At 54.0% G+C, this 14,104-nt stretch overlaps 1 protein-coding gene across 1 annotated transcript; it reads right to left on the reverse strand.

The window, feature by feature from the left end:
• Nucleotides 1-6,300: 6,300 nt before the first annotated feature.
• Nucleotides 6,301-14,041, reverse strand: BLCAP (BLCAP apoptosis inducing factor). Its single transcript, XM_062009040.1, has 2 exons — nucleotides 13,954-14,041; nucleotides 6,301-7,918 (listed from the first exon to the last, which is right to left on the reverse strand). Exon 2 carries the CDS (start codon nucleotides 7,840-7,842, stop codon nucleotides 7,579-7,581), a length of 264 nt encoding a protein of 87 aa, XP_061865024.1. The 5' UTR covers nucleotides 7,843-7,918; nucleotides 13,954-14,041; the 3' UTR covers nucleotides 6,301-7,578.
• Nucleotides 14,042-14,104: the final 63 nt, after the last annotated feature.

Here is a 14,104-nt window from a genome sequence, read left to right on the forward strand (position 1 = left end):
CAGCAGACACAGTGTGGGAGGGCGAGCGGAGCAGCTCCTGCAGAGACACTTGGCTTTTGGGAGCCCTTTTGTCCCCAGCAGCTCTGGGATGAGCCCAGAGGAACTGGGGGACAGCATCACCCCACCTCGGACACACGGCCCTGCTCTCCTGCACCTCCTATTACAATCAGCACAAATTTCCCCTTTGCCCTCCCCACCATCCTCCTCTTGGCTCCAGTTCTCCCAAGGGCACTGGCAGAGACCTTTCACCACGAAGAAGGCACAATCCCTGGCTGCTTTGGCACTGGTGCTGGCATGGGGTGGCAGCTGGGGCGTTGCTCCAGCCTCACCAGGCTCATGGGCCAGTGGGCACTGGGAGCATGAAATGTGGCTGCTTGTGGCTCCAGTGCCCAACGATGGCAGCACCTGGGTGTTCACATCTTCCAGTCCCCCCATGGGACCCATCTTGACTCTCCTGGGAGCAGCTCCAAGGGGGGTGGGCAGAGCCCTGGCCCTACCTGTGGCCACCCCCACTGCCCTGGCTGTGTGCACTCCCACTGAGCATTCCTGGTCTTCCAGCCAGCCTGTGGGAAGCCCCCCACAGTCCCTCAGCAGCCTTCCCTGCTCACACCAGCTCTCCCACAGCAGAGTCTCCCAGACTGGCCCTGATACCAAATGCAGTGCCAGCAGGGGCTTGGGTGCATGGCACATGTGGCTGTTCAGTGTGTGGGAGTGTTTTGGCAGAAACATTCATCTTCTACAGATGCTTTTGCCCACCCAGCACATTTTTAGCTGCCTTCCCCCCACCCCTCATGTCAGCTGCCAGGCTGCAGTCCCCATGCAGCAGGAGCAGTCCCAGCCATGGGTCACCATCCCAGAGGAGAGTCCTAGGAAGTGCTGTGCCCCATGGCAGACATTTGCATCTTCATCTCCCCCTCCTCAGTCCCCAAGACCCCAGCCTGCTGTTACAGCAGTGGGTGGCCATCCATGCCAAGTTCTGCCCCACACACATCCTGTGGGCTGCCTCTGGGGTCTGCACCCAGCCCTTGCTCTCTCCCCTCCACCCCTGCTTGTACATAGCCCTTGAGCAATCCCAGTGCCCTCCCAAACACTGACTGTGTTGCATGTCTTGGGGGTTTTTCTCCCCCTCCTGTGGCTTTGTCCAGCTGGAAACCCTTTGCCATGGTGGCTCACAAGGCTTTCCTCCCTCACTTGGATCCCAGGCACCCTGACTCAGAAAGATCTGGCGGGTTTGGATGCTGTCCTGGGCCAGGGATGGGATGGGGGCTAGAGGGGAGTGCTCATGCAGGGGTGCCATGGGTTCTGGCACGCAGCAGAGGGGTGCAGTAAGGGGAGCCAGTGGCTTCAGCCACCTCTTGGTCCTCAGGCCATGGGCTTGCTTTGCTTCCCCATTGCTTGTGGGCTGGGGCACAGCCTCCTTGCAAGCAGCAGACCCGAAACACCTCTCACCAGCCCCTGCCGTGGTGCCAGCGTGCCATGAAAGCCAGGTGGGAACTGAGTGTGGGCAGGGTGTGCAGCCAAATCCCCCTCCCCAAGCCTCCAGCGGAGCAGGGCCCAGGCACATGGCTGCCTCCCACCCTCCCACAGCTCCCCAGCCACTTCTTTATGAACCAAGTGCTCACTTCATTGGTTGGTGGCTCCTTTTTCATGAATAAAACCTTCCAAACCAGCTCGAAGGGGCTGTCAGGCAGTATGGACAGATCCTGCTGGGCTGGAGAACAGCAACTGCTTTAATGGAGGTCTTTTGAAACCATTCTGGGACTCTGAGCCCTTTCTCCCTGGCTTCCCAGCAGATTTGCTGTGCCTACCTGTCTGTGCTTGGGCAGGGAGTCTGCAGCCCTCGGTGTGCTGGCTCTGTCCCTGTTTGCAGCTCTGAGCTGTGAAGTCCCTCCCACGGCCTGTGCCAGAGCTCTGCCTAAATTACACCACATCACCATCAGGAACCTCTTAAAACCAACGTGTGGAAGCCAGATTTGCTCTGAAAGCTGGGGAGGGAGAAGGCAGGAGCAGCAGGTCAGGGCTTGACCTTTGGCAGGGGGTTGTGTGGGTGCAGCGGGACGGGGCTGGACCCGGCGCTTCCATCGCGGCCGAGCAGCGCCGCAGCCTCGGCTCAGGCCCCCCGGCCTGGCTGCACTCCCCATGGCTCTTGGCAAGCTCTGCCGAAGGAGGGGGCAGGAGAGTGGAGTGAGGCTGCAGGAGCCCTCCCAGGGCTGGGCCCTGGGGCTGTGTGTCCATCTTGGTTTCGCTGGGCCCCGGCACCTCTGGCCTCACCGCTGCAGCCCTGGAGCGGCAGCAGTAGCTCTGCTCCATCACCATTGCTCTCTGCCACTGGATTGTTTAAGCCAAGAAAGCCCAGAGGGGAGCTCACCCCAAGGCTGTCCTTTGGCTTCCCCAGGTCAGTACCACCCCACACATTCTGCTCCTCCCCTGTGCCATTTTTTTAAGCAGTGTTTTGTAAGATCTCCGACCGACTATGCAGACAACGTGTGGATCCGTGTCTCTCCCCAGCTCCCCTCGCCCCTCACCTGCCTTTTTCCAGTGTCAAAATATTCAGCTCTTTTCATTTCTTTTTTGGATAAGAAGAAAATTTTGGGAAACAAACCTGAAAAGGTCCAGCTTTGGGAGAGGGGGGTGTGGAGATGCTTTCAAACTCTGATGTCGATGTAAATACTTTGCAATTTGATAACTGAATACAAACAAACCTCACCAAAAAAACAGGTGTCTGAGAGGATTCCTTGGCACTCCTGGGGCATGAGCTGCTTCTGGAGTGTGGGCAAGGCCTGTGTAGGTGGCTTCTGGCGCTTTTCTGGCCAATGCCTTTGGGATCTGGCCAAAGGCAGGGCCTGGTGAGCCACCCCCAGCCCAGCAGCAGGAGAGGCGGCTGCCAGCCCCATGGGCAGGGCTGGGGGGGCAGGATGGGGAGGTGAGGGGCACAGGCCTCCTCACAGCAGAATCTGCCTCATCACAAGCTGGCAAGAAGCAGGTCTGCTTTGCTACAGGTACCTGAAGGGTGGGTGTCAGGAGGATGGGGTGACACCATTTTCTGCAGTGCCCCAGACAAGGGGTGATGGACATCAGCTGGAACACAGAAAGTGCCACTGGAACACAAGGAGAAACTCCTTTGGTGCTGAGGTGAGGGAGCCCTGGCCCAGGCTGCCCAGGGAGGGTGTGGAACTTCTAGCCCTCAGCTTTGTCCCTTTGACATCTTTGCTGGGGAGGGAGAGGCTGGGGGTGCTGTGGGGAGGAACTGGGGTGCTGTGGTCCAGCCTGAGCCCTGAAGCAGTGCAGGTGTCTGTGGTGAGTTGTCTCAGGGAATGAAGGGACCACATTTGGTACGTCCAAGCCCTGTTTATGGCTCTGCTCAATTCTTCCTCGGTCTCACTTGCTCTGTGTCTGATCTCAGCCTTGGTGGTTTGAGGAATCTTGTAAATCTGGCTGGGGCATTTGGTGGGACCTGCAGCCAACCTGGGCTATGTTCAGTGGCTGTTGTGCTGTGGAGTCACCCTCCTCAGTCCCCTCAGAGCAGTGGGAGCCCCTGCCAGGCATCCCCAGCCTGAGCCAGGCAGATGCTTCTGGGGATTACACCACATGGCTCCTCTAATGGAATTAATCTTGCTGTTTGCTTCACACTCCTGTTGTGCCCTGTAAGCCTGTGAGAGGGTTTGTGTGTGGGGGCAGTGACTGAGAGTCCCAGGCTGGGCAGTTTGTGTTGGCAATGGGTTTCTCAAATGGCAAGGGTGAGTTGTTTTGGCCTGAACATCCTATTTGCTTTCTCCAAGCTCAGTGCAGTGCCCCCAGAGCACATTGGATCCTGGCTCTTGCCCCCAGCTCTGAGAGCATAAATGCTTAAGGGTATGCAGAGGGCAGCCCTGAAGTGCTGGGGATCTCTTGGAGCAAATCTGGGCTGTGTGGCCAGGGTCTCTCCCCCAGCCCACACCTGGCAGGAGCAGGGCTGCTTCACAGTGGGGCTTTGCCCCAGTGCCAGGCTCCAGGGTCTCTGGCTGTGCCCCCACAGCCCTGCTGTGCCTGCTGCTGCCTGGCAGCAAGGGGTGAAGGGGAGTCTGCCAGCATGTGTCACCTTCAGGACAAAGCCTCAACCCTCACCCCCCAGCAGGTCTGGGTGGCACCTGAGCTCTCTGTCCTCCCTTGCCCTGCTCCCAGAGGATTTGCCATCATTGCTCACAGGAGTAGCAAAACCCTCTTGCTAAGGTTTAATCTCCAGGCTCGTGAGGGAAGGGCTGCAGTCCTCACCTGATGTGTAGCTTACTTCCCTGGGAAACCACTCTGGTGCAGAGACAGACACAGGCAAGGCCAAAGGGCACTGGCAGGGCTCTTTGTGGCCTAGTATGGGGTTTGTGGCTTCCCTGGCTCAGGGCTTTGGCTGGAGCAGCTCCAGGGGCTGAGGCTGGTGGCTGTGGCAGCCTGGTGTTATCAGCTGCCTCTCTGAGCTGGCTGTGGGTGCTTCCAGCCCAAACAGCCCCTCAGCAGGATCAACCTCTCTGCTCCCTCTGCTGCTGTCAGTATGGCCACGTTGTGGACTCGTCTCAGGGCAAGCAGGGAGAGCCTCCAGGCAGGAGGCACTAATCCCCCAGTGGGATCCAGCTGTGGATAGCAGTGGGCTGGTGGCTTCAGAGAGCTGGTTCCCTCCCTGTACCCTGGGCAGCTCCACTGCCACACATGAGCTGTGTTCAAAAAGCCACACCAGCCTGGTTAGTCAGGGCCAAATGTTCTCCTGACAGACAGCCCTGGCACGGCACAGCCCATGTGCTGAGCCCTGCTGCTTTCAGAGCCACTGCTGTGGCTGCCCAGCTGTGGGCCTCAGGACAGACCCCTCAGTGCCTCTGGAGGACAGGGTAGTCACCTCTGGGAGCTCTCTTCCATGTAGCAGCAAACACCTGCCCAAGGGCACAGGACAACGTGGGCTGCAGAGGCTGGGAAGCTGTGGTGGCTTCTCCCAAAGCCATCAGGTTTGACCTGTTCTGCAGTCTGGTTTTTCATGGTCTCCTTGTAGAAGACAAGCAGAGCATTAACATGGGATGTGAGACCTGGCTGGGCTCCTCACGCTGCCTCAGGCTTCCTGTCTGACCATGATGAAGTCACTTCACTTTTCTGTCCTTAAAATGCAGATGGTATCTCAGTGCCCTGAAGAGGGTAAGACAGTGTGCTGGTGAGGGCTGGCTGCACTTCAGACTGCTCTTTATCCACTTTGGGGATGGGAGGGCTGCACAAAGTGGGTTTCTCACCCAAGGGTCTGCCCAGATCTCCCCTGTCACTGCCCTGGCAGCCTTCCTCTTTCATTGTGCTTTTTTAGCTCTGTGCAGAAGAGACAGCCTGCAGCTGTGTGTCAAACCCCTGCTTGCTCTCGTCCCAGGGGCTGTCTGGCTGCCTGGCTAGGAGTTATTTAAATTGCTGTCAAGTGCAGCTTGGCTAGTTAGCAATGAAAACACAGACTCTTAAAAGCACTGTCTGAGTTAAGTTAAATAAATGAGTGTCACTCAGAGCATAGACAAGCCCTGTCACAGCCTGCAAACGAGACACCCTCCCCTGTCCTTGCTTTGCTCTTTCTGCTGTGGCAGTTGCTGGGGTTTCCCTGCTGACAGGTGACAGAGCTGTCACAGCTATTGTCAGCAATGTGGCACACACTTCTGTTAAACATGTAAACCCTGATATGCCCTGAACCTTCTCCAACTTGGACTTGGTCTTCAGGCCTTTGCAGCCAGGGCAGAGGAAGCTGTTTTCAGCTCCATCAGCACAGCTCCTCCCCCCTTCAACACTCTAAGGTACCACCAGATCTAACAGTCCTGCATCCACGTGTCCCTTCTCCCCCCAGTATTACAAAGGGTCATGGCCAAGGCTGAGGAAGAGCTGACATGATTCAGTCTCCCCCCGGGGTAGCTCGTGGCAGTTGGGTTGTGGCCTGGCCTCTGCCCAGGGCAGGGGACAGCTGAAGAGCCTGTGGTGTCCTGGGCTGGGCTGATGCTGTGTAGGGGATCAGCAGTTTCCTAAGTGGTAGGGAAAGGGGCATCTGCTAGGCAAGTCAGGTACAGCACAGGAGGGTGCTTCTGGCTGCAAGATGGGTCTGTTTGGGAATTACCTGTCTGGTTCTAGGCCTGCCCATGGTGGGGTTACACAGTGAACAAGAAGAGCCAGTCCCAGGAGCTACAGGGCAAACAGGCTCTGCCTCTTGCCGAGGTGCTCCAGGGTTACTGGGCTGGAAGAAACAATAGAGACACATGATTGCTGGGCTAAGGCACCCGTGCTGAGCAGCCAATGCATCATGCTGGGCAGGAGGCCATAGACCAAAGTTTATAAAGCTTTATTAAACATTTTGAACAGCTGTGCAATGAACAAACAATGCTCTGGATGTTTCACAACCTCATAGCTTGGACTTCCTCAGGACAGCAATAGCCACTTCTGCTGCTCTCCTACTACAAGACTGAAGTAAAGACAAACAGATGGCAAATGGGAGGGAACCCTTTCAAGTTGAGAGAGTGTTTTGTGCTAACCTCTGAGGTTCCTCACAAAGCAGCCTCTGCCCCAGGCTGGGCTCCCCAGGAGCCAGGGCTGCCCAGTGCTGTGTGCAGTGTGGCGTTCTGCACAGCTCCAGTGGGCAGGGCAGACTCCCCACATCCCCATAGCCCCCTGGCATCCTTCTGTCAGGGAGATGCAGGTGCCAGGCACTCCCCCAGCCTCCTCCCTTCTCCAGTCAGTAGCACCAGCACCTCCTGGCACGAAACACTATCACTGAAAGTGGCCAAAGCATTTACTGCTCCAAGCTGTGCCTCCACCTTGGGATCCTCTCTGCCCTGGCTGTGTGGGCTGGTGTTGAGGCTCCGTGGCTTCCAAAGCCCCACACCTTGCAGCATGCTGGTTCTTTATCCCAACAGTCAATACCTGGGTAAACTCTGAAAATCTAAAGAGGAAGAGCCAGTCTCCACTACCTGTGAAGCTTTATAAAAGCAGCAGCATAACTGTGGCTTTCAGGCTATGAGCTTGGAGCAGGAGTTCAGAAAGCACTTGGGCAGTGCACACATCTCTTTGGCTGGCTGAGCAGGAGGAGATGACTCAACTGCCTCTGGCTCCAGCAGCTTTTGGCCAAGTGTAGCTTTGAGTTGTCGAGCTTGCCCTTGATCAGCAAGATGCGAAGGCTGGCTCCCCCCAAGAGAAAGATGGAGAGAATCTGGTAGCTGCTCGAGCAGAATCAGCGGGCTGAGAGCCCTGAGTTAGACCACCATGGCCTGGTGCAAACAAAGGGGTGACATACAGCTCCAGCTTGGGCTAGTAGCTCTGTCCTCCACCAGTTCTGTTAGGTGGGCTGGTGTCCCTTCCCAGTGATATGGGAAGGAAGAAAAACCCCCAGATTTCTGCTTCCAAAAAAGCAGGTGCTGCTGCCAGAGTTGTAAAAGTAAACAAGTCGGATTTCGCAGGCAGAGTGGGAAGAATTTACCACTCTTGTCCACACAGAGGAAACAGGCTGGTTTGACTCCAGTCACATGCCTAACACCCCCCTCCTCCCTAGCCCACCCTCTTCTTAAAAGCAAACCAAGAGCCCTCAGCAGATTGGAAGATTAATGTTCTCTAGGTGCCCACTATGCTGGGGTCGTGAGCTGACTCTGGCAACTGGGATCCTGTGCAGTGATACAAGAAGCAGTTCCCCCAGCAGCTGTAGCAGATGAGGAACAGAGCTGCCAGGAAGACCAAGGCACAGATTGTGCAAGGTTTCCGTTCCAGGAGGAAGCTGAGCAGGTAGAAGCCCATGAACATCGAGTGACTGAACCACAAGGCTGGGTTGAGGGGCTTGGGTATGAGCAGGACGGGGAGCAGCCACTGAAGGCAGTACATGGTGGTTGACTGGTTGGGGCCTCGTGGCAGCAGCAATCCCAGGTGCTCCAGAACAGCCTCTGGCGAGCAGGCTCTCCTGCAGGGAGAGGTAAAGTGTCAGACTGGCAGAGAAACTCAGCAAAAACTAATCAACAGCCCTTCCTCTCATACAGCTTCCTCTACTCCCAAGCGTTTATGTGGATGCTTGAGCTCCCAGTCCTAAATTCAGGTGTGTCCTGGAGCTGGTGGCAAGTTTCCTGCTTTCAGAACCACTGGGTTGGAGGTGTGATGATCCATTGGTGGTGCAGAGGTATATTCCTTGGGTATTGTTTCTCAGGCTTTTACCCAGAGAGACTCTTTTCTTCAGCACAGTACAGGAACAGAAAAGAAGGGAGGGAAACAGAAAGGAAAACAAGCTGCCCCAGCCTTCCCTAGACACATTTATCCAGGACTCGAGTGATGGTATAAAACAAACTGCAACAGAGGGGCAAATTATTAGTGCAACTATTAGTTATACAAAGAAGTGTTAAGGAAGCATCAGTGCCAGAAGTATCTGGGAAGTGTTAAGTGCTCAGACTGCCTCCTCCCCAGGTACAGACCCATTATGAAGTCTTCCAGAACAGCATAAAACTCAAGCTCCCCGTGTCACTACCCAGGAAAGCCTCGACAGCATCCAGGCTGCAGAACAAAGGGGAGGGCAAGTCCCTGCTTAAGGGATTTACAACCCTTGCCAATCAGCTAAAGTCAGCTAAGACAAAGTATGTGAATAGATCAAAGAGGGGACAGTCTCAAAATGGCAATTTTCATAAGTGGTGTAAACACAGGATTTCCTCACTTGGATTATTATAAAACCCCGTGGAAACATTGAGCTTTAAGGGCTTCTGTAACCAGGGACAGCAGCACACTACCAGTCCAGAAAACACACTTCTACCTTTAGCAGCCACATCAGCTACCCTGAGTGTGTGAGGGGTTTTTTTCTTTCTCAGCAGTACAAACATCTTCATCCAAGAATTTCAGATGGCTTTAAAAATGATAAACACCTTAGTGGTGCTTTGACAGAGCCAGAGCTGTTGAAAAGGGCAGAAGAGTAGAGTTTAGCAGCTTGGGATAGCAACAGCAGGTCAGGCTAGAAGGTATAAGTATTGTGGGGAGGGAATAACTGGAAGTTTTCCTCCAGTTGAAGCAGTAAGGAAACCATGAGAAGAGGGTGCTCCTAGCTTGTTATCCCAAAAAGGCAAAACCATGCAGGGTAATGCTGGGAAAGCTGTTCTAAGCAGAGCCTGGTCAGAACAGCTTCTTGCAGCAACCCTTTTATCTGGAAATACTTGTAGTGCTGTGTCAGAAGGCTGAAGGGCTGAGCAGAGCCTGCCAGGATTACAGCTAGGGGGTGGGAAGGTTAGCAGGATGGAGTGAGAAGGTAAACAAACAGCACGTTCCCTGGCTCCTGTTGGCAGGAGAAGGGATTTCCTGGCTGAGGGAGGGGGAATGAGGAATCACACAGCACAGCCAAGAGAAAACCACATATGGGCCTCTTCCCAAAAAACACTGAGGTCAGACTTGTCTTACAGCTCTGTGAGCTCACAGGTACCCACCGGCTCTGCTGTCAGAAGCAAGAAGCTGTTCTCAGCAGCAGGATCTGTTTAAACCTCCATGAGAGAGGCTGCCAGGCAGCATGCCCAGCAGGCCTGAGGACCTGGGGGAAGTTGTGCTGGCACTTCTGCAAGTGCTCCTCAGCAGAGAGGGCAGTGGGGGTTCAGGGAGTACAACTAAGCTGCAGTTGGGCAACCAAAGGAGGAGGAAGAAGTTATTTTATGTTGCCATATGGATAAAGTCGAGTCAAAAGACTAAAATTCCCAATGTTAATCCTGTTTCATGCAGGTGACTCACAAGTCTAGTCCCAGTCCCCCGTCTCCCCCATCTATAAACTTGTTATCGTAAGTAACTCTTATTGCCAAGCATCCTGCCTGCTACAGCCTTTGTGAATCCCTTTAGATGTTTTTGGAGTGAAAGTAATGCAGAAGTACCAGGTAACATTTTTCCAAGGAGTAAGACTGGAGAGAGAAGATTTAACACTGAATATCTGAACAGAAATTAAGCCCCACCACCCAGCTTTTCAGTTCAGCATTGAATACAACAAAGCTGGACCCACTCAACGACCTGCAGCTGCCTCAGTCCTCCTGAGATGTTCTTCCTTCAAGTTCTTTCCAGTCTTTCTCTCTCAAGTGCTCCAAACACCGAGCAGCACAAACCACTGCATGAACATCATGTCACACTTTAGCTACTTTTCCTATCTCTCAAGTCCCACCAGCCCAACTTCTGCAGCTGGACACGTGAGGCAGCCTGTGGGTCACTCATTCCTGAAGCTTCAGTCTGAAGTGCCTAGAGATCACTGCTTTGGGCTTTCTGTCTCTAGAGTAAGGAAACAGATCAAAACCAACCTAAGACAATGTGTCTGTCCAAAAAGCACAAGAACAAACTCTAGAATCTTTCAGGTCTGATGTCATAAGTCTCTCAGCTTTAGTAAGGCCACGTGTCATTCCCGAGCCTTTAGCTCCCAACTAACTACACCTGTAATTCCCGACGTAGCTGTGGTTCACTCCACACTCTGGTCTCCTCACCAGGGCAGGACTCTAAGCAGAGAGCAGATTCTGAGTGTGTCAGCTTGACTTTAACACTTCCTACAAACACAAACCCATCTCTGAACAAGTCACCCATTTTTAGATAGTGATGTTTCCTGCAAGAGCCAGTTGCTTGTAGCAATCAATGCAGCCACTCTGCAGAATAAAGAACCACTTAATAGTGGTTATTTTTAGTGTGAGGTTTCGATGCCAGTGCCCTTCAATCTGCAAACTTCTTGGACTTCAAACAGATGCAGACATTGAACAGTCAGTCTTGTGTCTGTCAGTTTACTTGTATTTTCACATGCCCCTTTGCTATCCACCAGTTCAAGGTTGAAGACCCTTTGTCAGCTGTATCCCAGAGCTAATCTTAGATCAGGTACCTGCTACAAGAGACTTCTGCAGCTCTGTCTTCCTCAAAGGCCTTTTCACTCCTAGAATATGTACTCTTTCTAGCTCTTCACTAGAGATTCCTTTATACAGCTGACACTTGAGTTCTCTTTCCATGCTATTGATCAGAAAGAAACAGCATCTCCTGCTTCCAGTCCCTCCCTGAGCAGGGAACTCTGTCCCCTGGGTGCCCAGGGTAGGTGGCAGTCCCTTCTTGAAGCCCTAACAATATTCCATTTTGCCCAGATTCTCAAGCAAGGTGAAACTTGCAAATGAAACACTCCTGCCTTGTCGTCTTTGTCTCCTCCTCATGACCCAAGGTGAAGTTTACCATGTCCCAGAGCAAACAAGAACCTGTCACCCAACACTGTTTCTACCAGCTCCCTCTTGCACAACCCCCTCCTGCTTTTCCTCAACCAGTTGCTCTTGTTCTGCCCTGACTCATCCCTTTCCTCAGCCAGCCCAGTGGCCTGCTATCCTCAAGACTGCTCTCGTGCTCCAGTCATCTGACTTGGCGGCCACTCGTGTTTACCAGACAGCTCCTTCTCACCCCACCACTGCTGCCTCCTCTCACTCCTCCACAGCTCTTGGAGTTACTTGAACTTGCTCAGACCACTCAGCAGAAGACACCAGCCGATGCTGCTGCTGCACTGTTTGATCTCCATGTGCTGCCAGGGCAGCAAGGCCTGGGAGGTTCCCTGCACACCTCATTAGTAAGCCAACACCAATGCTCACTAACCAGCTTCCACAGTGTTCAAAGTCCTTCCTTCTGGTACCTTCCCTTCCAAGACCATTGAAAACCAGCAGGTGCTACTGGCATATGTCTGTGGGGAGGACTTTGCAATTCCAGCACGAGGGGAGCAGCACACCTTTCCCAGTCAGAAACAGAACTGGAATCGACAAGTCAGAAGTGAGCAGCACAGCACAAGTGCTTTGCAGTGGAGGGGTCATGTTTTAGAATAAACCCATCTGGGGAGCTACAAGCTGTTCCTTGGAACTCTCCAAGCTGATTCAGCAATTAAGAAGCCAAGAGATATTCCTACACCACAGCTTTTATATGTTTTGTAATGTGCCAACACCAAGTCTATAGCTTTATCAAGAATATCTAATTCCTTAACAGTCCATTTACCCTAACAGGGGAGAATAACCAGCTGGCTTTCACCAAGCACCTCAAAGGTACACTTGTTCAGACCTTACCAGGGCAGTTACTAAGGCAGTCCTGTCCACAAGGAACAGTCACTTAAAGGGCTGCAATAAATGACCGAGTCACCTTTTTCTTGAGGGGTGGTGGCTCCAGCCTCCCCCTTTCCCAGAAACCAAAGTTTCTGCTTGGGAATGAAAAGCCACATTGTCTAGATAAAAATCTCTCAGGTAAGGCAGAGGACATAAACTTAAGAGTAAGCCTCAGGGACCTGCTCTGAGTTTCTGCTCACCTGTAGTACAGTTTGCTTACTGCTGTTGAAATCAACCCCATTATCCCAGGCACCTGACTCGAAGTGATGTGTGTGGGCAGTGCTTCACCCTGACAGCACGTGTTCAAAACCAACTCTCAAATGCCAAAACAGCTGCTAAAAAACACACAATATCCAAAGCACTGGGGAAAAAAAAACCCAAGGTGAGAGAACTATCAAGGGATGAGTTTGAGGAGTTCAGCTAAGAAAAGCTACAGCTGACCAGATTTCTAGATGCCAGTTCTCTCTCTCTTATAAAACCCAAGAGCCATAACTGTTCAAAGATCTATTTGCAGCATAAGGGATGGAACTTCCTCAGGGTTATAGTTTTAGCCTTGCCACTGTTTTTTAAAGCTTTATCTGCTGGTGTGACTCAGCTGGAAAAAGTGACTCTCTAATTTTTGGCAAAGGCTGTATTTGATAAATCCCTGCCTTGGACACTTGATGTAGACTCAGGTATGGTGCAACGTAATTGTGGTTTCCAAAGGGCAGAAAATCCTTGACTAACCAAGCCTCGGGGTTATGAAGTATTTTGATTTCTCAAGCTAGAGACAAGGCAAAGCAACTAATTTTGTGACAAGCAGAGGCTGTCAGGCCATTCTTTTCCTCTCTTCCACAGCTGCTGTCTGAGCTTTGTTACTGACTAGGGGATTAATTAGCCAGTGCCCAGAGGCCATGCAGTGCCCACTCCACTTGGACTGCAGTGTGCTCAGCTTTGGGGAGGAATAAACCTCCACCTGCAAGCAGGAAGGCAGCAGAGTGAGCTGTGTGTCTCTGCACAGTAAAGCACAGGAGCAGAGCCAGCTCCATGGTGGAAGGGATGTCAACATTGAGAGGTGGGGGCTGAAGCATTGCTGCTTGTGTTTCTACTTATTTATTCATTCTCAGTGGTCCTCGTTCCCACTCTCTGCCCTTAATGTCAAAGATCAGGATCTCCAGGCTCATTTGGAGTCCCCTGAAGTTTTTTTGTGTTTTCATTTGGATCTCTACCTTCTGTGCCATCCCTAGGCTGCAGCAGCCTGAATGCAGCCAGACAATGGCCAGTTTCGTGTGTCTTGGGTAAAGAGGCAAAAATGAAGCAGAGGCAAGGCTTCTGGGGACTTCTGACATCTAGGCTGGAAAGGGAGAGGTGACTCCACCATAACAGCATTTGCAAGACAGGGGTAATGAGTAGAGGAGAGTTCAGTGCCTCATGGGCTGCACTTAAGAGCTTCGGTTCTCATCTTCTCTTGCACCTTTGCGATGTAAGGAGCGGCGTTCAAACCGCGTGTGAACGGGTTGCGGGACCGGCACTAAGGGGCCGCAGGGAGGGGGGGGCAGGTGTCAGGGAGCTCATCTTGCTCAGTGGGGCCACGGGCCGGGCTGTGCCTTGGGAAGGGGCTGGGACGAGCGTTGCGGGGGAGCACGGCGCGTTATGGCGGGCGCCCGCACGGAGTGGTGACACCCGCGCTCGTGTACCCACGCACGACCGGCCCCGACCGGCCGCCACCGCCCCGGGGAACCCGCCGAGCGCTTCCCCCCCCCCGCCCCGCTCCCCACAGTTACCCAACCGGCACGGCCCCGGCCCCGCCGCAGCCCGGGCGAGAGGCAGCCGCACCGCTCCCCCGGGGCCGCTGTCCCCCCGCCCCGCCGGCCCCTCGCAGGCCGGGCCCCGCCGCGCGCCCCGTACTCACGGCGCGGCGCCGCCGCCTCACGCCGCCATGGCGGGCCCGTCCGCGCCCGGGCAGGCAGCGAGCGACAGGCCGCGCTGCCAGCGGCGCCGCCCCCCGCCCGTGCCGACAGGGCCCCGCCGCGGCTGCCCGCCGCCCGCCTGACCCCGCGCCC

Source organism: Colius striatus, chromosome 16, assembly GCF_028858725.1.
Source record: "Colius striatus isolate bColStr4 chromosome 16, bColStr4.1.hap1, whole genome shotgun sequence".
Lineage (NCBI taxonomy): Eukaryota > Metazoa > Chordata > Aves > Coliiformes > Coliidae > Colius > Colius striatus.

Bases quoted from the DNA above. Each gene is read 5' to 3' on its own strand.
- BLCAP (XM_062009040.1), bottom strand. From the start codon at position 7,842: ATGTACTGCCTTCAGTGGCTGCTCCCCGTCCTGCTCATACCCAAGCCC.